The 23,266-nt window shown below is 56.8% G+C and overlaps 1 protein-coding gene across 7 annotated transcripts; it reads left to right on the plus strand.

The window, feature by feature from the left end:
* The first annotated feature begins 156 nt into the window (after positions 1-156).
* PARP3 (poly(ADP-ribose) polymerase family member 3) lies at positions 157-18,087 on the plus strand. 7 transcript variants are annotated; one of them, XM_077822724.1, is made up of 12 exons: positions 157-201; positions 1,545-1,586; positions 5,700-5,909; positions 8,382-8,507; positions 11,583-11,774; positions 12,347-12,482; positions 13,289-13,515; positions 14,310-14,474; positions 15,171-15,257; positions 15,911-16,088; positions 17,121-17,267; positions 17,522-18,087. In XM_077822724.1, the coding sequence occupies exons 3-12, from the start codon at positions 5,727-5,729 to the stop codon at positions 17,689-17,691; spliced, it is 1,611 nt and encodes a 536-aa protein (XP_077678850.1). In that variant the 5' UTR covers positions 157-201; positions 1,545-1,586; positions 5,700-5,726; the 3' UTR covers positions 17,692-18,087. The 7 variants fall into 7 exon arrangements, with proteins under 7 accessions (XP_077678850.1, XP_077678849.1, XP_077678853.1 ...); XM_077822723.1 differs by having other exon boundaries at positions 164-201; positions 1,536-1,590; XM_077822727.1 differs by lacking the exon at positions 1,545-1,586 and having other exon boundaries at positions 185-201.
* Positions 18,088-23,266: the final 5,179 nt, after the last annotated feature.

The raw sequence follows: 23,266 nt of genomic DNA on the forward strand, positions 1-23,266 counted from the left end.
CGCACTTACGTTTCTTCTAGGGCTACGCCCCTTCCCTCCCGCATTATGCCCCGCCTCCCTCTCCTATTGGACAAATCTGCCTCTTGGCCCCGCCCCCTGTCTTTGTTGGTGAGCTGAGTTGCCTGTGAACGGGACCCGTTCCCCAGTAGATTTCTTTGTGCGCATGCGCAGTGCGCTCCGCGAAGGCAGTGGCTGTGTGGGGTGAGTGCGCCACTAGGGGGTGATGCATCCGCCTGTGGGGTGGCCGGGGCCTTGGGGCTAGTTTTGTGGAGGGCTCGGGGCGGCGGCTCCGGGACTGGTTGGGGCGGGGGGCTGGACCCTGGGGCTGGTTGGGGGCTTGGGGCTGGTTAGGGAGGTGAGGGCTTTGGGCTGGTTTGGGGGGACCTCCGGGCTGGCTTGGGAGGGGGCGAGGGCTTGGGGCTGGGCCCTGGGGGTGGTGATCTGTGACCTTGTGAAGCGGGTCGCTGCCTGGGAGCAGTCTGCAGGGGGGCCCTTGTTTCAGGCTCAGCGGCAGGTGGCAGCGTTGGGGCCGGGGTCCCTGTGCAGGGCGGTGGCTTTGGGAGGTGATGTTTAGAGCTGGACTCTTGCTTTGGGGGTTTGGCAGACCCGTGGGGCAGAGCGGAGAGGTGAGCAGAAAGGGCCTGCCTCAGGGGGTGCTGAACAGTTGTGGCTCCTGTTGGGTTGAGTGGTGTGGGGTGCTCAGCACCTTGCAGGATCTGTCCCAAAGACCACTGGATTCTAGCGGAGTTCAGACTTGGGCACAGGAGCATCTAAACTGGTCCCAGTTGGGCCATGAAGTTCCCACCTCACTGGGGGACTGAGATGCCAGGCGGCGGAATTCAGGGTGCCTTTCTGTGGTGCCCTTCAACCCCGCGGCTCACTGCGCTGTGCGGAGCTGGTGGGTGCTGGTATCCTGGTTTGGCAGGGAGGCACAGCTGGTGTTAACTTGCCCAGAGTCACTTTAAAAATAAATTAGGGGCAGCTAGGAAATAAACCCTGGGGGCAAATCTTCAGCTGGTGTAAATTTCCACAGCTCCACTGATGGAGGATTTACTCCCTGGACTGATCATGTGCACTAGCCACCAGCCCTTACCCCCCTCCCCCCCCACGCTGCTGTTTAGCTCAGTGGTTCTCACCCCTGCTAGCTGCACCCAGCTCAGAATTTCTGCAGGGAAAGAGGGGCTTGTCCTGACCATATTGTTCCAACAGCAACAAGTCTGAGAGCATCCAGGCTGGAATGTGCTGGCCTGGCTGAGAGCTACCCCCACATCGTCCTTTCTAGAAGGGTTGGCAGTCTCTCACTGTAGTCTCTCTCCCCTAGCAACTCCCTTTCGGTTCCCCTGAGCCCACGCAGTGCAGAGCCCGTGCCAGGTGACTCCTTTTTCTGGGCTGAGCTGGCTCCTCTCCCACAAGGGGAGTTGCTTTGCAGGCTGAGGTCACTGGGAGGAGGAGAATGGTAGGGAGAGTGGAAAGAGCAGGCGGCTGTGCCAGCTCCGGCTTGTCTAAACTTGTCCCCTTTGTATTCCTCTACTGAGGCTGGCCAGGAGGAGCAGCTCCAGCACCCCCAGTCTGCAAAGGAACTCCAGGTGGGTGAGTGCACCTCTGCTTCCCTAGCAGGCTAGAGGGCAGGTGGAGAACAGCTGAGTGGAGCCTGCAGCTGCCCTGTGCCTCTGTCCCTTGCTGTTAAAGCCCTGATAGTCCTCAAGGGCAGGGCACGCAATTTGCTGCCTTCAGGCCGTGGCTGCTGGGATTGATCTGTAGCATGATTAATTTTGGGAATGGAACTGTGGTGCTGGACCTTCCCTGCCTGCCAGATTCCTTCTCCTTCTCCTCAAAGAAATTCTAGCTCGGGACCAGCAAACCCCAGGGTAATGCGAGCGCTCTCCCTGCTCCGTCTCCGCCTCGCCAAAGCTCCCATTGCTTTGCTGTGCACAGAAATGTCTGGAAAGGCCCCGTTCTCCACCCCTCCCTTGTTTTTGTGGCTTGTTTGCTCTTTGGCCCTGCAGGGCTGCTTCCTGCCTACTCAGACACCACGCTTACGGAGATAATGCCCCTCAAAGGGATTGGTCATGCACTGAGCCTGGCGAGACTCTGGGGCATTCTGCTCTATGGGTATCGCTGTACCCATACACAGCTGCGTAGGACTAGGGCTATACAATACAGCCACATGCATCTGGAGTCCCGTGAATCTCGTATTCACGGAGTATGTAGGTTCAAGTCTTCATTGCCCATTAGTGGGGATTTTATCACTAGAGTCTGAGCTGTGCAATCTCTGCCTGGAATTCTTCTGCCCTGCCGTATTTCCTTCCTGTTTGGTCCTTGTTTTCTGAATCTTGCTCTTGGCTTATATTACTTGGACACCTGGAATAAATTGGGTGATTCTTCCAACCCAGGTTCCCCTTTGGTTTGGGGTCTGCTGCTGGCATTGTGTTCCTTTGTGCCAGGGTATGCAAACGAAGCTTACTTGGAGAAGTGCAACCGGTGCTTGCCATTTGGCTGGGTGGGTTAAATTTCTCTCTTGGTCCCAAGGGAGAGGTTGTGTTTGAGCTGCTTTTTCTGCCTCTTTCCCAGAATAGGGGGGCAAAAAAGATAATCTACCCATAAACCCCTTCACTTTACATTTTAAAGATGACCTGCCACATACAGATTTGTACCATCGCCCCCGCCCCCCTGCTCTCTGCTTACTAGAGGCTTCGCAGGTTGAAAGGTTTGGTAGTTTCTTGCCTGAGAAATATTAAGCATGGCAAGCCTAGTCTTCTCTGGCTTTCCTGGAGGACTCCTTGGTGGCTGCTTGTGTGGACTAAAAGGGCAATCTTTAACCAAGAGAGCTTTTCTCCAAAGTACGTAGTGGGTGTTTGAATTCAGTAGAGTTAAAATAAAATACCAGCGTTTTAAATAGTGTGAATAAAAATGCTTTCCCTTCCCAGTTAATTAGATTTCACTTCTTTGGTGTCTGTGATGTTATAATTCCAGTTCTCCAGTGGTCCATAGAGTCTTCTAGAGTAGGCTAGACCTGCCTGCTGTCTAAGAACTACACTGTGCAAGCCAGGCTGCCTAAACCGACTAGTGTCGGCACTTCGCTTTCTCTCCAGCGATCGTGAACAGCATAATGGCCTGCAGTTATCAGTTACCACCCAGCTCTTTCTAAGCAAGCACATTTATTTGTAAGGTGAAAGCATTATAGATAAACATATTAATAACATTAAAAGAACCTACACATATGCTAAAACGCTTGCCACAGGTCACCCCAATTCCAGCCTCTGGCCCTGGGACATGTCAGTCCTTCAAACCCCACAGCTGGCTTTTCAGTGTGGCTATGAGTTAATAACCAGCTCAGATTCAGAACCACCGGGAATAGTCCTGGCTCTTTCTTTATACAGCTTGAGCCTGTAATCTTGGCCTCAATAAGTAATCAGCATGCAACAGCTCACACCTCAGGGTGTGGTCTCAAAAGGCCGCCAGGTTTTTGCATAGCTGGATGTGGAGAATTTGCTTTCACCTCCCCATAGCTTTTTCCCATGAAAACCACTTAACACATTTTGTTCCCATAGTCCATTCTTATCTGGCCCATTGTTCGCTATAGTTCTGTGAACCCCCAGGTCTCTGATCTCCCTCTCTCGAGGAGTTATGTACAATCCGGGCCCTCAAATGAACGGTTAATGTATTATTAATACAATGAGCCCCAAAGAGACTCAAACTTAGTTCAGTGAGATCTCCCAAGGATACTGCAGAAAACTGACACATCTGTGACACCACTTCTCCCACCCCTTAAAACTTCCTCAGTCAGCAACCAGTCACCTAAGAAACCTGCATGTCATGATCACCCAAAGGGGGCGTGCTTCCAGCCAGCTAAGGGGCTGTCTCTTTCAGCTGCTTGTTGTGTAGGACACACTTGTTGTGTCAGTACATCCTAACACAATGTGCTTTGTGTCGCTACATAATCCCATCACGCTGCTTTTTGCTGCATTGCAGCTGGATGCTGAGTGAAGTCTGGAGGTTTAACTCAGGGGGTTGAGGTTGAAATCCCCATTGATGTCAGCTGGGCTGAGGCTGTCTGGGTTTGACTGGGTGTGGTTCAGTTGGGGTGTGCGCGTGTGCTGTCAGATCACCAGGCTGGGCTCAAATGTAAGGGGGCATTTAAATAAGGATCCAGCAAAACTCGTTCCTCCTTGGCTGTGCTAAGCTATGGCAGCGCTGGGCTTGAGAGACATCCTGGTTTGATTGTTCAGAACGCCAGACCATTTGCCCACAATGGCCTGGTGAGCAGTGCTAGAAACTGTCTTTGCCAGGTCTGTGTTTAAACAGAGAAGTTAGAGGGTTTCAAACTTGGTTCCCACTCCAGTGCAGATAGGGCCTTCCCTTAAGCAGAGGGAATCAGAGCATCTGATCACCACCACTCCCTCAAGGAGTAAGGACCCACCCATGCTACAGATACAGCCGAATCAGGGACCTGGTTACAGTCGGGCTTTGGCTGCCCCTCCTCTCACTCTGGTTGGATGGCCCCCATGGGTGGGGTGTGGGAGAGGAACAGCAATGCCTGGAATGCAGTCCAGGACTTAGGCTCTGCAGGAGAGTGCTGGAAACACATATTCACCAGCCTGCCACAGAGTGCAGCAGGCTAAACTCCCCATTGGCAGCTCGCCCCCTGGGCCGCAGCCACTGTCAGATTACAAGTTGTTTCAGCTGGACGGAGCCGTTGCCCAACGCCGGGCACTAGACGGGTATTTCATTCGTTGAGCTAGTCTCCTGTTGTTCGCAAAAAGAAAAGGAGTCCTTGTGGCACCTCCTGTTATTGTTTTTCTGGGAGAGACATACTGCTCTGCATGGACCAAGGACAGCCTAAACTGTAACTAAACATCCTTTGGGGGTCAGTGGTTTCCCCCTCTTCCTCTTTGGTTGCCTCTGCCACTCATAATCCTCATCCTTTAGCACTGTGTGGTCCTTGCTAGTCGCATCCCGTCTGTCCCGGCCCCTGGGCCTTGGACTGTAAGTTCTTTGGGACAGGGGCTGGGGCTTAGCTTGTTCCTTGTATGCTCAGCACACTTCCAAGTGCTCCAAAATGAACAGTAGCAGTGGTGGGGGGTGTGCTTGCATTCTCTTGGTGTGCATGGGGCTAGTGGGCTAGGGTGGGGAAAGGAGGCAGGTCTTGCTAAGCAGATATGGGAAGTTGTCTTGTGAGGGCTCCAGTGGAAGGGCTGGGGAAAGCCTCGGTGTAGTCCAGCTGGGCTAGCACTAGAAACGGGAGGGCACCTGGGCTTGGGACATTTCAATGGCAGCTTTTATAGACTATTGTGAAGTATCTTTCATCTAGGGATCTCTATGCACTCAACACACGCTAGTGAGATGAAGCCTCACACATCCCCTCTTCGAGCTGGGGAATGATTATTATCCCCATTTTATGGGTGGGGAAACTGAGGCACGGAGGAGCATAAAGTGACTTGCACCAGCTCACGCACCAAGTCAGTGGCAGGGCTGGGAGCAGAACCCAGGTCTCTAGGTGCCATAAGCACAAGACTAGCCATCCTCCCTTTACCCAATCCTGAAGAGCTCTTGGTGTTCACCCACTGCTAGTGTGGCTTTGGGATAATGCTGGGAACTGAGCAGGCTGCTGGCCTGCGACAGAGAACGGCCTCCTCACCCTCCATCCTGCCTCTGCAGGACATAAGTGACTCTAATGGAGGCCCTAATTCTTATTGCAGCAGGGTGGCCATCGCTGCAGGGGAGCAATGGCCCCCAAACGCAAGTCGCCTGCCAAGGCCCAGGCCCCAGCCCAGGACAAAAAGATGAAGCAGGAGCCGGAGGAGGACAGCATCCGCTCCACCATGGAGGCGCTGAAGACCGCTCCCAAGGAGAAGCTCAAAGCCAAGATCGACTCTGCTTGCCAGCTGAGCAATGGCAGTGATGCCCAGGTATGAGTGAGGCTCAGGCAGCAGGGTCCCCTGGGGAGGAGGAGACGCCTTCGCACGTCACCTGGCCCCAGGGCCGGCCTTAGTGAAAATGGCGCCCTGGGATAACTTGTATTTTGGCGCCTCCCCCTTCCACCATCCCCCCGGCTCCTATAGGTTCCCCCCCCCCCCCGCCCCCATCACCTCCGGGCCATTACCTATACTTCATATGGAATGTCCACATGAAAGTCCATTCAATGTAGGTGGGCATCTCCCATGGTCCATTGTGAGTTAAGTGTCCCTTGATGAGCCACTTACTTTGACTAAAAGAACGAGGAGTCCTTGTGGCACCTTAGAGACTAACAAATTTATTTGGGCATAAGCTTTCGTGGGCTAGAACCCACTTCATCAGATGCATGGAGTGGAAAATACAGTACAGAGGTATAAACACACAGAATATGAAAAGATGGGAGTTGTTTTACCAACTGATCCCCCACTTGGTAAAACAACTCCCATCTTTTCATATTCTGTGTGTTTATACCTCTGTACTGTATTTTCCACTCCATGCATCTGATGAAGTGGGTTCTAGCCCACGAAAGCTTATGCCCAAATAAATTTGTTAGTCTCTAAGGTGCCACAAGGACTCCTCATTCTTTTTGCTCATACAGACTAACACTGCTACCACTCTGAAACCTGTTACTTTGACTAGTCCCTTCAAGCTGTGTTGACTAACTACCTTGTGGTCGTTACCCCAGGAGCAAACATATGAAATACAGGTATAGAGCCAATACTCGTAACTTCAAATACAAAAATGATGCATGCATAAACATATTCAGCAAACCCTAACCTTTTCAAAGACATCTTACATGCCACATTTGGTACAAGATTTGTTGCAAATGTAACAGTGGTTGCAACAATGATCTACATGGTCATGTTTTAATCAGATAATGTCACAATGAGTAACTGCTACAACTAGCAAATTCCTAGGCCACTGTCGTCAGAAGCTCAGAAGTAAGGGTGGCATGGTACATGGTGTATTGCAGTGGTTCTCAAACTTTTGTACTGGTGACCTCTTTCACATAGCAAGCCTCTGAGTGCAACTCCCCCTTATAAATTAAAAACACTTGTTTGTATATTTAACACCATTATAATGCTGGAGTCAAAGCAGGGCTTGGGGTGGAGGCTGGCAAGTCGCGACCCCCCCCATGTAATTACCTCACGACCCCCAGTTTGAGAACCCCTGGTGTATTGCCCCTTACTTCTGTGCTACTGTGGTGGCTTGTGGTGCCTGGAGCTTGGCCTGCAGCTCAAGATGGGCTTTGCGCTGTCACGTGGCGGCTGCATCTTGCCAGAGCCCAGGGCCCTCCTGTAGCCCTAGCCACTCCTGGCTCACCACAAGCATTTTGACAGGAAGTACCAAGCAGTAATAACAACAAGAATACGTGTGTGTGCGCGTGAGTGTGAGAGAGAGAGTGCCTGTGTGTGTGTGTGTGACTGTCTGTCGGGATTGTGTGAGAGACTGTGTGTTGGGGAGTGTGAGACTGTGTTGTCAGATCACCAGGCTGGGCTCAAATGTACGGACACCCACACACACCCACACACCCACACACACACCCACCCGCCATCTGTGTTGGGGGACTGAGAGACAGAGTGTATGTGGGTGTGAGAGCTTTTGTGTGTGTGTGTTAGGGAAGTTTGAGAGACAGCGAGCCCACTGTCACTTTAAGTCTCCCCTCCCATTCCCCCCCCCCTTCATGTGCCGCCAGTGACAAGCCCCAGTCATGCTGCTCTGGGCTCCCTGGGGTTGGGGCAGAGCTGGAGCCGCTGAGGAGCGAGTGAGGGAGGGGCCAGGGGGTTGGGGTCAGGGAGAAGCCCGTCAGCCCAGCGCAAGGGAGGAGACGGTGAAGAGAGGAGTCCGGCCACAGCCAGCTAGTGGGAGGGCGAGCCCCTTGTGGTGCCCCCCTGGCTACAGTGTCCTGGGCGTGGGCCCCGTTTGCCTGCCCCTAAGGCCGGCCCTGCCCGGCCCTGAGGCTAAATGCTGGCGCTCAGAGAGCCCGCTGCATGAGCCCTGGGAAAGATGCGGCGGAGCTGCAAAGATTCGGTCCCTGGGAGCTGGTAAGTGCTCTGGCCTCCAGCGCTAGGCAGAGCTGAAAGAGCCTCTCCCCACCAGAACCCATCAGCTAATGCTGCTCTATGGGACAGGCCCAGGGATCCCAGCCCGAGGGAGTGCCTCCCTGTCTGACTCCAGCACAGAGCCCATTACTAACACTGCTCCACGGGACAGTCTTGGGGATCCCGGCCCCAGGGAGCCCCTCCGTGACCCTCCCTGTGCAGACCCCATTACTAACACTGCTCTACAGGACAGTCCTGGGGATCCTGGCCCCAGGGAGCCCCTCCCTGTCTGACCCCAGCACAGGCTGTCCCAGAGCAGTCGTGTAGCCATCCCTGCTCGAGGGGCCACTCGAGTTCACTGCTCCCCTGTGGTCTGTTGGGTAGATCCACGAGGATTACGACTGCATATTGAACCAGACCAACATCGGGAACAACAACAACAAGTTCTACATCATCCAGCTCATCGCTCAGAATGGCAGCTACAGCTGCTGGAACCGTTGGGGTCGCGTGGTGAGTGTCCTGCTCCCTGCCCAGCCACTGCCACAGCTGGGCCAGTACCTCTCTCTGCCAGCCACCAGGGGGCGTTGTTACAGGAGCTACCTCTGCTGCCATGAGGCCAAGGCCCAGCCAGGGCCACCCATCCTAGGGCACATGGCAGTAAGCTAAATCCAGGGCTGTTAGACACGGCGCCTGCCTCCCGTGCATCCTTTACTTGCTGGCATTTGTTTGTTTATTTGTGTGCTTGCATTATGGCCCCCCTTCAAACTCTGGCTCTCTCCTGGTTGCTTGCTCGCCGTGTTTGTTTGCCTTGGGTCCCATCAGATCCAAGTGAAAGGTGGTTCTGAAGCTCCATTTGTTGGTCGCACCCCTTGGAGCTGACCAGCGAGCTCCCCCACATCCCCCTGAGCTAAGTGGAAGCGCAGTTAGTGTCTGGGTTTTGTCCCCCCGCAGGGCACGAATGGCACATGCTCTGTGCTTCCTGGAAGCTCTGGTCCGAATGCTGCTCCTTGGGAAGCCTATACTGAGCAGTGCGGAGTCATAAATCATGACTCACCCTTTCCTCTTGTTGTTCGCCCCCCCTCCCATCCCCCACTTGCTGCACACAGGGGTCCCAAGCTCCCACCCCCTTCCCAAAGCACAGACTCACATGCTCTTATTTTCCCCCTGCCCCCATCCCCTTGGTACTGGAGGTAATAGACCCCACAAAAGTCTCCTTGGGGCGACGCAGGGAGGGCACAGCACACCCTTCCCACTCCGGACAGGCCAGTGAAAGGGGGGCTGAAGCTACCAGGCATGTCCCCCTGAGAGGGGCTGATGTGGGTGTCTGGCTCCCTCTCCAAAAGGGACCTCTCAAGCTGTGAGCTCTGCAGGGGCTGTCTTGCTTTGCATGCAATACCCAGCACATTGGGGGATGGACACTGTCATGTAAACGGGTGATTTACATTGGCTGCCATAGTGAGATTCCCTCCCTGGCCACTTGGTGTCAGTCTCAACCCACTTCCTCGAGTTCTAGGAACTCCCCTTGCTGATGTCAGTGTCATGGGGAGACAGTCCCCGCGGAAGCCAGTTTTAGCACCAGGGCTATTAGCCTCAGCACCCTGAGCCCTGGTGACTCAGATCCCTGCTCGATGCTCCCAAGGAGGCCGAGCCATGCAAGGGACAGCCCAACCCAGTGCCTCACTGACAAGGTCCCAGGAGCTCTAGGGCTGTCCCTGCCCTAATTTGCTTTACACTGTGCGGGTTGCAGCTGGTGTAGCTTTAACTTCCAGAAAAACAAGGCTCTGGTAGCCTGTAGTGACAGTGTGACAGACAGAGCAACTTCCTGCCCCACTTCGGGAGACCAGCTGATATTAGGTGTAGGCCAGGTTTGTGGATTGTTGTGAGCCCGGAGCAGTATGCACTTCATGGGGAGAAGGTTACCGCAGCCCCTCCAGGAAGTGAAAACAGAATGGGATAGTTAGGGCAAATCACTCAGGTCATAACACCTCCGGAGAGGTACCACCTCCTGGGGACGCTCGCGTATACTGGTTCAAACTGAATTCTCCAGAGACCAACAGTCAAAAAAAGGGATAAGAATAAGTAGCCTGAGCCTAAACTGACTCGGAGCCTTTGTCCTGGTTCTGGATCTTAGATAGATTAACTTGTAACCATGGGGAAAAGCCAATTGTGGGTTTTCAAGAAATTTACCAGTGCCTGGGCTGGAGTTGGGAGTGGTCTGTGGTAAGCTTTTAGCATGTGTGTGGGGTCACCTATTGATTTAATACGTTATATCTGTAATATTTTTACCCTGAGAATATATGTGCTTGCTTAGAAGGAGCTGTGTGGTACACTGGTCAGAGTTTTTGGAGAGAGAGCAAAGTGCAGGCGCAGGCCTGCTGAGCAGTCTGCCTTGCTGGGGATATTCCAGTGTAAAGCTGCGCAGCTTTAAAGTCCCTGGTCAGGAGGGAGTGAGATGTGGGTCTCCGCCCAAAAGAGATGGTGGCTGATGGCCTCTTGGTGGGCCACAGAGAGGGATACACATACATTTGCTCTGAAAATGTGACAAATGGTTGAGCTGTAAGAAGATCGTAAGAAGATCACCTAATGGGCTGATGCTCTGGGGCAGAGTTAGGGTTGTCTGGCTGGGCAATTCCACACATCGCGTCATTTGAAGCATTTTTCAAATAGGAAATTAACTTTGCATGTCCAGGTTTTCCAGGGTTCTGGTTTGGTTTTGTCTTTTAAACTGCACTGGCAGCAATCTTTAAAGGCACCTTCCAAAAGGGTGAGTTGAACATCTGCTTAGCCCTGACTCTAGCCTAACAAAGGTTTTTAGCTGGGAATTTCCTCGTACTTCAAACACCTTTTCCAAACCTTGCTCCGTGACGAGGACTCTAGCAGAATTTGCAAAGCTGGGCAAGGATGGGCCTCAAGAATCCCGCCTCCCTGGACATCTGGGTTCCTTCCTCACCCTTCCTAGACCATCCCATGGAATCAAGCCCAGATAGGAGCCACCTGCTCCCAACATGGTTCTCTTGCCTGCTGCTTTCCTCTTTGTGGCTGTTCTTGCAGGGGCTATGGGGAGTCGGCAAAGCAGGGGGAAACCACTGTTAAGTAAACACTTCTTCCCATCCATTGCCCCAGGCAAAAAACTAGCCAAGGGCATTGCACTTTGGCAGGAAAATCCACCTCTGTCTGTAATGTCCCTAGTCTGACTTACCCAGGCTAGCCAGAAGAACCCTACCCTGGGATTGGAATATGAGTGTGGCATTTTGGGTGGCTTGGCAAAGCTGTGCATGCAGGAGAGTCAGAGTCGGGCTTAGCTGGAGAGCTAGTTAATTGGATTCATGTCCCAGGAAGATACATGCAGCCTCTGTAGACTACCCAGCATGCAGTGCATCCTTGTTGCCTTTATTAAATGGAGAATTGCAAGCTGGGGCCTGTAGTCTCCACAGGCTGCACCTGTGTGAAGGTGCCTATGGCTGCACTGTAGAGGCCAACTGCAGCCCCAATCCAGGGGAGCCCCGAGTTGAAGGGGAAGGTGAGCAGTGAACACAGGAACAGGGCACTGACCCTGACCCTGCCACGGGTTTCTTTCATTCCTAGGGGGAGGTGGGGCAGTCGAAACTCAGCCCCTTCCCTTCCCTGGAAGCTGCCAAGAAGGACTTTGAGAAGAAGTTCCGGGAGAAGACCAAGAACAGCTGGGCTGAGCGGGAGAACTTCGTGGCCCACCCTGGCAAGTACACCCTGATCGAGGTGCAGCACGGGGCCGAGGAGGAGCAGGAGGTGACTGTAAAGGTGTGTGACTGGGGGCCCCCGGGATAAGCCAGGCTGACCCCACATGGAGCCAGGAAAACAGGAACCTGCCCGAGGCAGCTAGGGACATATGTGCCATGGGGCTGAGGGACTGGCACAACCCCGTTTGGAGACTTGGGGGAGCAGGGAAGGCAGTCCCCCTCCTGGCTGTGCAGTTGCAATGCAGGGGCCATGTCCTGAACTCCTGGCTTGGGTATGTGTCCGGCTGCTGCCCGAGAGCGTGACGGGAGCTGGTGGAAGCTTTGCCTCCATGAGGAGTGAGCAAGGGCCTCGGGATTTGGCCCACAGGTGGCAAAGTGTCACATCCTGCTTCAGGTGACGGCCCCAGTTCACCTCCTCAGGGCAGCTCCCCGCTGGAGACAAACTTCCATGGGGCGGGGTGGCTGGGCAGGGCAGGGGGGATCCATTGCTGGCTCTGGGGGGCTTTTTCCATGCAGCTGGCCTGGTGGCTGGCATAGCAACATTGGAATGCCCCATGGGGTGGGTGGGAATGTCCTCCGGAGGGAGAGCCCCTCTGCCTGTCGGAGCTAGAGCTCTCCTCTCCCCTCCCCCAGGTGGACAGCGTGGATGGAGGGAAGCGCACCAAGCAGAGGACGCTGCCCTGCAGCCTGGACAAGGCCACCCAGGAGCTGGTCTCACTCATCTTCAGCAATGACATGTTCAAAGAGGCCATGCAGACCATGAATATCGGTACAGTGGGGAGCGGGGCCCTTGGGGCAGGGGGGAGGCAGCACACACCCCTGCGGCAGCCCGGGGCTCCTGCTCAGTGTTTCCGTTAGCTGTCTCCAGGGCTTGGTCAGAGGGGCCAGGCCGTGGTTTTCAAACTGTGGGTCATGACCCAGTACTGGGTCGCGGCCTGTAAAGCACTGGGTCACGGCAGCTCTGGTCTGCACCGCCGACCGGACCGTTAAAAGTCCTGTTGGCGGTCCTGCCCAGCTAAGGCAGACTAGTCCCTACCTGTTCTGACACTGCGCCGCACCCTGGAAGCAGCCACCAGCACATCCAGTTCCTAGGCGGTGGGGGGCGGCGCAATAGGAGCGGGGGGCCAGTGCCTGGAGGCGAGAGCCACGTGGAGTCACCTAGGAGCTGGACCTACTGCTGGCCGCATCTGGGGTGCAGCGAGGTCCGCGGTGCCAGGACAGGCAGGAAGCCTGCCTTAGCACCCCTACTGGCTGCTGACCAGGAGCCGCCTGAGGTAAGCCTGCGCCCCAGCCCTGAGCCCCCCCAAAACTCAGAGTCCCCACCCCCGCACCCCAAACTCCTGATCCCTGGCCGCACTCCAGAACCCACACCCACACCACAGAGCCCTGCCCCCCTGCCCTGGGGGATGGGGGAGACTTGTATGAGCCCAGGGGTCTGTGTGTGGGATTGCCCTGGGGCCCCCGAGGGGAAGGGGTCAGGCTCAGGTCTGAGGGGGGATGCAGGTGCCCCTACCGGCCGTCAGCTAAGCCCTCCATTGCTTGTCTCCCCTCCCCATGCCTGTCTGCCTGCCCCAGATGTGAAGAAGATGCCGCTGGGGAAGCTGAGCAAGCAGCAGATCGCCAAGGGCTTCGAGGCCCTGGAGGCCATTGAAACGGCTCTGCAGGAGCAGCCGCTGCCTGGCAAGCAGCTGGAGGAGCTGTCGTCCCGCTTCTACACCATCATCCCCCACAGCTTCGGCCGCTCCAGGCCCCGCACCATAAACAATCAGGAGATGGTCCAGGCCAAGAAGGACATGCTGCTGGTAAGGGCCCTGCCCGTGGCAGTTGGGCTGGGTCTGCACCATGCTGGCTCCTCCTGGTTGCTAGGGTGGGACCCCCCCCGCAGTGCCTTGGTCAGGCCTCTCTCCCTTACAGCTTTCCTGCTGCCTGCCCAGTCTCCCCGATGGGAATGTTCTCCCTCCCCCTCGCCCTGGGCTGAGGCCGGCTGGATTTCCCCGGGGCCAGCAGTGCAGCGCCTCCTCCTGCCTGGGGGAAGGAGTTTCTGCTCCAGGACGGCACTTGGGAAAGCTACCACCTTCACCCCTGCTGTTGCCATGGCGGTGACATGGGGTGGTACTGTGCCATTTGCTTCCTTGGTTCTAGAAAGGGGTCGGAGTGCCCTGTGAGGGGGGAAGAGGCCTGGCCCTGCATGGGGAAATAGCCACCCGGAGTCTGCGGTATCTCCTTGTTGGTGTGTTTGCTGCTCGCCTGGGAGCCCAGTGGGTTAGGGGACATGGTGCTGCTCACCACCGCCCCAGCAGGGTGGCCCGCTGAAGAACGTGTGGGCAGTGTGCATCCAAACTCCCATGGGCGCTGCGGGCGAAAGGGCCTCTCCTTCCCCAGGTGTGTAAAACCAGACCCCTTTGGGGAGCCTCCGGGCAGGAGAGGGCAGGCTGAGGCCATGCTGTGAAGGGCAGCAGGGCATACAAACCTCAGCTGGGGTCACACCCACCCTTGGGCAAGCCGTCTCTGGACAGGAGGGGGAAGGAGCCTCCAGGGCTACTAAGGGGCTAAAGTGGCCTACCCTTCCCATCAGCCCGGCTTGCTGCCTTGGTAGGTGCTGGCAGACATTGAACTGGCCCAGAGCCTGCAGGCGCAGAAGGAGAAGGAGGAAGAGGAGGTGAAGGTGGAGGTGGAGGAAGTGCCTCACCCGCTGGACAAGGACTATGAGCTTCTGAAGTGTGAGCTCACCCTGGTGGACCCAGCGTCGGAGGATTATCAGGTCTGGAGGGGCTGGCACATGTCAAGTGTCCTGGTGGAGGCAGCAGCTTGGACAGGGGAGCGATGTGGGGGTCACTAGCCCAGTGTGAGAGGGGTTGTGGGCTGTCACGTCCCTGAGGGAATGCCTGGGGACACTGGGTCCTTCCTTCGGCACTTCTGTCTTGGTCTGTACAGTGCCAACCCCGCCACCTGCATAGCACTTGTCTGGGATGGAGAGGAAGCTGCTTCCTCCAGGGGCCCAGCTGCCAGGCGGGATGTGTGTGCCCTCCTCCCCAGGATATCTCAGCACCCCATGGGCTCTCCAAACCGGGGAGGAGCCTGGGGTAGGTGAATTGGCCTCTCCCCAGGGGTAAGTCCCTCCAGAGCCTTGAGGGGTTCCACTAGTGGAGCTGACAGGGCTGTGGGGGAGCCCAGGCCTGGTGATCTTGTGGGTCCGAGCTGGAGGTGTTGGGAAGGGGGGCAGTTCTGGGTGCGGAGGGAGCGAACGTGTTCAGTTGTCATCATGCCAGAGGCTTCTCCAGCACCAAGCAGAGAAACCTGCTCCTGTGGGGCAGGCCCCAACCCTGGGGCCCCGCGTGTGGACCTCTGTGATAGCCAGGGCAGGAGGGACGGGTGCCAGCACTGAGAGGGCAAGCAGAGGACTGCTCTTGCCTGCTCTCGCCCCAGGTGCCCCCCGATCACTCTGGTCTCCCCCCAGGTGATCCAGACCTACGTAGAGAAGACCGGGTCGAGCCACCGGAAGGTCAAGATCCTGAACATCTGGAAGGTGAAGAGGGAGGGAGAGGTGAGAGAACTAGTGCCCTGCCGCTCGCGGGCGCATGTGTCCATGGGCGCTCACTTGTTGGCCAGGTGGGGGAGAGTTCGGCACGCAGCAGCTCCCACTGGGCGCAAACAGCTGCTGGGTGCGGCGCCAGGCTTGGTGTCAGGCCCCAAGAGCCAGCGGCGCCCTGGCCGTGCAGCCATTGCAGCGCAGGCTCAGCCCCAGCAGCTTCCAGCTGCTCTGCCTGGGTTCAGCGTGGACCATTTAACTGTGCTCGGGGCAGGTCTCGTCGGCCGGCACTCATGGGTGCAGCGGAGGGAGGCTGATGGCAGCGGCTCAGAACTGATGTTGGCAACGGGTGAAGGTTTGACTGTAGACGGGGCCTCTGGCAGCCTGGGCAGAGGCCGAAGGCTACAGGGTCTCAGAGCTTCAGCTACCCTCCGGCCCCTCAGCTGCCGTCCCCAGGACAGCAGTGGGGGAAGTGGATACTGCTTTCGCTGGTCCCCACATTTGTCCTGTGGGCTGCAGGGCTGTAGATCCAGCCCCTTCCCCCAGCGCTGAGATTCCTTCTGCATCAGGGAGGTCATGGGCGGTGTCTCCTGGCGGTGCGAAGCATTTGCAGACATTGAGCCCCCTCTCTGTCTGGAGCTGAGGACTGCACCTGTCCGGCTCTGCAGGGCGAGCGCATGAAGGCTCACGACCACTTGGAGAACCGGCGCCTGCTATGGCACGGCACCAACGTGGCTGTTGTTGCCGCCATCCTGAAGAGCGGCCTGCGCATCATGCCGCACTCCGGCGGGCGTGTGGGCAAGGGGCTTTACTTCGCCTCCGAGAATGGCAAGTCGATGGGATACGGTAAGGCCCGCGGCTGCCTGGCCTGGGTGCTCTCCCAGCCATCCACGCTTCCTCCCCCACCCCTCTCTGATCCCCTCCAGGCAAGGGGAGACACTGGCAGCCTCTGCAGGGCGAGTATCTGTCTGGGGACAGTGGAAAGCCCTGGCATTACATTCTCAGGGCCCCCTTTCCCTCTCCTGCCCCAGGCCTGCACCCTCCTGGATGGTGTGGCCCAGCTGTCAGAGCCAGCTGCAGCAGGGCTGAGTATGACATGCCAGGGTGGTGGGATGCCACAGACGAGGGTGCGAGCCAGAGGTTAGACTAAGGGAGAGTGAAGTGAGGAGAGCAGCTTCCCCCTCCTCTCAGGGCAAAGGAGAGCTCCTGGCTTGGGGGAGCAGGGCTCCCCAGCTTTCCAGGCAGCTTTAATAGGCCACAGCAGAGGAGTGATTGGAAGTACAAGGAGTGCTGCCCCTCCCACAGCTCAGGGCGGGACAAAGGGGCAGAACCAGCCAGGGCAATGGCAGCTGGGAGCACACCACGCCTAGATGTATCCATGGCCCCCTCCTCCTCCAGCATTCCCTGCTTTGTCCCCTCCCGCCTCGCAGTCCTGCTCTTGGGGAGGATGGGGGACAGGAGTCGCTTTGGGACCCATCAGTGCCAGTCCTCAGCCCCTCAGGAGAGAGTGTTCTGAGTCACTGGCCAGGGGTGCTGGAACTGAGGGGGACAGGGCCCCATCACTCTTTACCGGCCGTAACAGCGAATAATGGGGGGGGTGGGGGAGGGGGGAGAGGAGTGAGCAGGGGGTGGGGCCTCAGGGAGAAGGAGCAGTGTAGGGGTGGGGATCCGGTCTGGGTGCTGGTGGCGCCCCCAACTTATAGGGAGCTTCCGTCACTCCTGCCACTGGCCTGCACCCCCTAGTCCAGGAATTCAATGCACTGTTGCCAGCGCTGGGAAACGCTACAGGGCAGGCTGTGCCAGGTTGGCAGCCAGGCTGGGTATGGGAGTGGGCCTTGCAGCCAGCCTCAGCAGCACAGGCCGGTCTCTCCGCTCCAGTGAGCTGCACCTCCCAGCGGATCGGGATCATGTTCCTCAACGAGGTGGCCCTAGGCAAGGAGCATCGGATCACCCAGGACGACCCATTGTTGTGCGAGGCCCCCCCGGGGTACGACAGCGTGATCGCCTGCGGCAAGACTGAGCCAGGTGAGTGTGCTCCCCTATCTGACCTCCCCGCTGGGGGCTGCTCCCCGCCTGTGGGGATTCAGAATGGGAGGAGGCTGAAGGTGCTGGCAGTGGGGGGGCACAACAGAAATAGGGGGGATTTGGAGCTGGAGATGGGGGGACGGTGGAGAGTGGGGGTTTGGCAATGGGATAAGTGGCGGTCTTGCAGAGCCTGTTGCTGGCAGTTCCAGGCCCAGTCCCGTGCGCTAACCCCTTCCTCGTCCCACCCTCCCCAGACCCTGCTTGTGACCGGGAGCTGAAGATGGAGGGCAGGAAGGTGCTGGTGCCACAGGGGAAGCCCATCCCAGTGGCCAAGTACCGGAATTCCTACTTCAGCCAGAGCGAGTACCTGATCTACCGGGAGAGCCAGTGCCAGATCCGTTACCTGCTCCAGCTCCGCCTCTGAGGTGCTTCCCCGCAGGCCCGGCACCCCTCCAGCTCTGGGAGACGGTGGCCTGCTGTGCCGATGGCGACGATACCCCAGGGTGCCACCAGGGTTAGATGACAGCACTCAGTGGGCTGGCTGCGGGAGCACCTCTGTTGCCCGCTGGCTCAGGATCCCTGAGTCCCACGGGACTGGAGAGATGCTCTACAACGTGCCGTGAGATGCGTGGCTCCTGCGCTTGGAGTCCCTGGGCCATGCTGCCTGGAGGAGAGGACTGGGGTGCAGCTGCCGTAGCCAGTTAAACTCCCAACAGTCTCTGCTGGGGCTCTGGGGGACACTCCCAGGTGCTGGAGTCTGTGAGCCGCAGGGTGCTTTGAGGCCTTCTTTTACTGTAAATAAAAGCGTGTGCGGATTGCAGTCAGCTTTCCCCCCGTGTGTCACCCTGGCGCTGAAGAACTCAGCAGGGGTTGGATCCAGGGGCTGGCATGAGCCCATCTCTTTGGCCTGCTCTTGCTCTCGGAGCTCTTGTCTGGGAGATCCCAGCAGAGGGGAAAGATCAAGGGACTCCCCTCCCTGTTTCCGCCCCGGGAGATCTGCTCGCCCTGTACAGTGGCCTCAGGAGATGTGGCCTGGCTTGTAGGGATGGGGGTGCCCTACCCAGGAGACGTGCTGTGGGTGAGGAGCTCAGGGCAGGGAGCGGCTGCTGATCAGGATCCCAGTGCAGCTTCCCAGGCACCTGCCAGCCAGGCTGGGGGAAGGTTGTTCTCTGGTCTCTCCCACAGAGAGAAAGCAGGTACAGGGAGGAGGCCGGGGGGGCCCCATTAGAAACCCTGGTGCTGGGAGAAGTGGGGGGGGGGCACAATGGGGCATGGGATCAGCGGGCACCGAGAGAAACAGGAGGAGGAATTGGGGGTCAGACACAAGAGCAGGGAAGTGGGGCGGGGCTGACACACTCATCACAGATCTCCGAGTCCGGTCTGAGGGGTTAATTTTTGCAAAGTAAACTAAAGAGACATATTCCCTTATCTAATCTGGCTACTTATATGGCTGCCATCACCATAGTATCCTGCATCCAGGCGGTAATTACTAGGTGAGAGAACAATAACAATCTATCTCGCTCTTCCTCGCTGGCCTGGTGGGGAAGAAGCTGGATTGGCTCACGGGGTTGTTCTGTTTGCGTGAGTGGAGTTCTGGGCGTCTGCGGGAAGATCTGACTGAGGGGAAGCCACGGGCCCATCATCGGTGCAGGTAACTCGAGTTGTCCCTTGAAGGTTGTCCCACAGCGAGTGCCATCCACACCCACGAACCTGGAACTCCGGTGGGATGGGCTGCAGGTCCTGTTAGCCCCACTCGCAATCACTCTGGGCATGGCTGTTCTCGCTCGAGCCAGGCTCACTTGAGAGGGCAGGAACACTGGTTAACTCTGAAGTATTAGCATGGCCTCTGTCTCAGCTGTGGTCCCAGCTGTGTTCCAGCCCAGGCCTGGTCTCATCTTGTACACAGGCAATTTCCAGAGTCTAGTGCCAGCCCCCAGGAAAGCTCCATCTGCACCGATGAGCTTCCCCCGGGTGGTGGAAGTTGGCTGGCCTGGCAGGTCCCGGAGGCTGAGGCCTGTCTCAGCCAGCCAGGGCCAGGTCCATCAAGGGCTTCGAACTACAGGGCACAGGCTGTGAAGTGGACTCTGCTTAGTGGGAAGCCATTGCAGAGCAGGGTGGTGTAGCTATCCCTGGTCTAACCAGTTGCAGTAGCCCAGCTTTGGGCTCACAGATGCCTGAAGTGCAGGGTCAGGGCTGAAGCCACCAGGATGGGGCTCAGCATGGGGGATTTGTCACCAGGGGTATCTGAGCACCCAAGAAATCTGGGCCCCTTGGAGTCAATGACAAACCTCCCCTTGAGCTGGGAGAGGCAGGATTTCCCCCAGGCTGTGATGGCCTTGCCAGTCTACAGCAGCTGCCCTGGCTGGAGTACATCCAGTGTGATGAGTTCTGTTCTAGGGAGCGGTGGGGCAGCTGTACCTCACACCTTGTCCAGTGCCTCCCCTGGCCTGCCTGGAGCTGCTCTCACATCCTCCCACTACCTGCCCCTCTGGTTCTCCAGGGCTGGGTGGCTTCTGGGGGAAGCAGAGCCAGGGAGATACCAGAGCCTCTTCTCACATTGTAAGGAGAGTGATCACTTTAGATAAGCTATTACCAGCAGGAGAGTGGGGGAGAGAAAACCTTTTGTAGTGGTAAACACCCATATTTTTTTTCATGCTTTGTGTGTATAAAAAGATCTTGTGTACTTTCCACAGTATGCATCCGATGAAGTGAGCTATAGCTCACGAAAGCTTATGCTCAAATAAATTGGTTAGTCTCTAAGGTGCCACAAGTACTCCTTTTCTTTTTGCGAATACAGACTAACACGGCTGTTACTCTGAAACTTCTCTGCCACAGCCAAGCGTATGCGTGAGGGGCCTGCCATGGTGTTTGCGTAGTGCATCCCTGTTGCCTTGCCTCTCTGCACAAGCACACCTGTGGGCGCAAGGCTGTGTCTATGTGCTGCTTCCCCTAGCAGCAGCCAAAGGGGCAGGTCCCCACTGACCAATCTGCGCTCAGTCCAGTTTTTGTGCTTAGGACATGGATGCTAACTGTGCTGTCGGAAGCCGGCTCCATACCCACTCTGTTCTGCCAGTGCCCCTCAATCCTGACCTGTACTCCCTTTTCCTATTGGCCCTGTAATTCTTTAATGAGAGCAAGTCCCTTCAAAGCAGTGGAACGAGATCATAAGGCTAATTGCAGCTGGGTCCTAATTCAGAAATAAGGACTGACACACCCTCTCTACCCCAGTAGATCCCCCGTACCCTCTCTGTGTCAATGTCATCATGGCGTATAAGGCTGCTGGCTGTTCTTTTGCAACAAGTGGTGTCTTGGGCCTGCTGCCATCAGTTGCTTTGTTCCCTCGATAGCGTGACAGTGCTTGATAATGGGAGCAAAAATCTCGTCATCCGCACCACCCGCCACCTCCTTGTTTGGCTCGCCAGCCAATCCAATCTTGGCCTCCAGCTCCTCTAGGGCCATAAAATCCAGAGGTAAAATTCCCTGAGAATAATGGGTTCCCTTAAAAAAAAAAAAAAATCTTGTAAACAAGCTAATGGCTGCAATGTAAACTCATAAATAAGGAACCTCTCCTCGGCTCCCACCGCTGTGGGGCTAAATATGTCTTTTCCTCCACCATGGGCCCTGAGACATGGGGGAGGAGGAACAGATCTTGCTCTAGCCATTAAAGCCTCTGCTCTGTAGAGAAGGGCTGATCCTTCTGGATGGCTCTGGAAGTCATTTTTATTTAGACGTACTTGGGCCAGATCTTCAGCTAGTGGAAAAGGGTGTAGTCTGAAGTCAGGGCATGGCGCTCCAGCAATTCGCAGCAACTAAGGATCTGGCCTGGTTATTCACTTGATCCCAGGCTTCCTGCAGCTTCTTCCCCCCTGAAAATTGCGATCTCTGTTCTGGACAGCAGCTGTCCCCTCTTGCCACCACCATGAATGAGGACTGAACCTGGGACCTTCACCTAAAGCGCAAGCCTCTCCCACTCCAGCTGGAGAAGTAATCATCAGCTGTGTGGCCGGTTGTTGCATTTGCTGGGCCAAGCCACCCAGGGGAGACATAATCACAGGCACTAAGCTAGTATATTTTGTGGGTGCTGCCACAGGGGTGTGGCTGGTTGGGGAGCCCTTGCCCCTTGGTCATGCCTGAGGACTATGTATGACAACCTCCGCAAAGGACTTGGGTCCCAGGAAGCATTTGGCTTGGCTGAGGGAACAGGTATAAGAATGGTTGAGGGGGCAAGCAAAATGTCTCCAGCTGAAGCCCCCCCACCCATGAGCAAGGCTGCAGCTTTCATAGCCCTCTTTGGCGTTCATCTGCTCTGGCCATGGGTTCTGCAAAACCAGATTGCTGTGTTACAAGAGAAGGAAGTGACTTGCCCAAGGTCATGTAATAGATCAGTGGCAGAGCTGAGGCTCGACTCCTTCCCCCCACCCCCGAGTCCCGACTCCTAGCCTGCTGCTCTAGCCACTAGACACACTCCTCCCCTTTCCCCATGAGCTGTTAACAGCCAGTGACTTCTTTCTCCCTGTCTGGGCCAAGAGTTTCTGAAGTGACCTGTGATTCTGGGCACCTATGGTTTTGGGGGCCCACCTAGAGATACCTGAAGGGGGCATGATTTTCAGAAGGTGGGTGCTCAGCACTTAAGAGTCGGGTCCCTTGACGGCGTCTCAAGCTGGGCCCCTAAAATCACTGGCCATGTAGGAAAACCTTGGCCCTAATCGTCTTGTTGTCTGTACCCTGTTCCTCTAGGGCGGGCAGGACAGACAGGTTAGCAAACTCTCACCGCCTGCATGGGACTCCCTGGGCTGGTCTCTACAGTGGCTGAGCTTGTCCTATGACCTGACTATGGAGGTTGTCTCTGGAGGGCAGGGGTCCTGGGCCACATGCCCTGACTGGAGCAGGGAACCCCTGGGCTGCTAGGCCCTGCCTAGCCAGAGTAGAAAGAGGGCTCCCCGAACTGGACACCTGGGACCCTCTGCCTAGAACCCTCAAAATAACATAGCGCCCCCTACAGCTGGAAAGAGGAGTCTGGGCAGAGCACTCCAAGCTGGGGGACAGCAGCCTGAGCCCAGCTCCTCATCCCTTCCTGAGCCTCCAGCCCCACAGCCCAAGGCACCAGCCCCTCTCCACTTTGCCCCTCTGGTATTTGTCTGCTTTACACCTAAAGATGCATGGCCTGGCTGCGTGCAAGAGCTGGCCCTGATCCTCTCCCCTGCAGGGGCGGCGCCCCGGAGGTGAGACCTTTGCTTTGCCCCTGGCCTGGCAGTGCAGTGAGGGGGCAGCCTGGGCCCAGGTGTGGGGCTGAGAGCCGAGGCTGCTTAGGACCCAGTAGAATTCTCTGTGTGAATGACAGTGCTTTAAAAGGCCAGGCAAAGACCAGATGTGACAGCCTGTGCCATCCGCAGCACAGAGCAGCAGCAGCAGCCTCCCGGCACCCATCCAGAGGGGGGAGAGAGGGGACCGCTGCCAGGCAGATGTGGCCCCTGCTTCCCCAGAGGATGCTGTGAGGCCCTCCATCATCCCAGCTTCAGGGGCTGGGACAGTGGACCCCCCCCACACACACACACACTGGCATGGGGAGCCAGGGGGACTCTGATGCCATGAGCCAAGCGGGCGCGTGGAGGTGAGACACCTGCCGCCTTGCGTCGGGTTGGCTTTGCTCATTCATGTCCCCACCAGGCGTGGGGTGCGCTGTAGCATGGGTCCATCAAGCCCACCCTGATTCCAGGGGCAGGGAGAGAGCTGGAGCCATCACAGCGCGTATCCGATCAGAGGGGTAAAAGTTGCTCATCTGATAGAGCCGAGATGAGGATCCCGCCAGCCTGGGTGCCAGCCTCCCAAGAGTCTCCCAGGGCATTCGAGTCTGGTGAGTTACCCACCTCCTGCCAGGAGAAGTGGGGGGAGGTGGGGATTTGTTCTCTTATTAAAGGAGAATGGCAGGGTGAGGCCCGATCTTGCAGGCCCTCGGCAAGGGATCCGACCCTTCTTTGTAGACAGTTTCACATAATTTG

Source organism: Eretmochelys imbricata, chromosome 7 (genome assembly GCF_965152235.1).
Source record: "Eretmochelys imbricata isolate rEreImb1 chromosome 7, rEreImb1.hap1, whole genome shotgun sequence".
Classification (NCBI taxonomy): Eukaryota; Metazoa; Chordata; order Testudines; family Cheloniidae; genus Eretmochelys; species Eretmochelys imbricata.

Coding starts and splice junctions, on each gene's coding strand:
- PARP3 (XM_077822723.1), top strand. CDS start 164: ATGCGCAGTGCGCTCCGCGAAGGCAGTGGCTGTGTGGG. Junction 5,910..8,381: donor GCAATGGCAGTGATGCCCAG/GTATGAGTGAGG, acceptor TCTGTTGGGTAG/ATCCACGAGGATTACGACTG. Junction 15,258..15,910: donor AGGTGAAGAGGGAGGGAGAG/GTGAGAGAACTA, acceptor CCGGCTCTGCAG/GGCGAGCGCATGAAGGCTCA.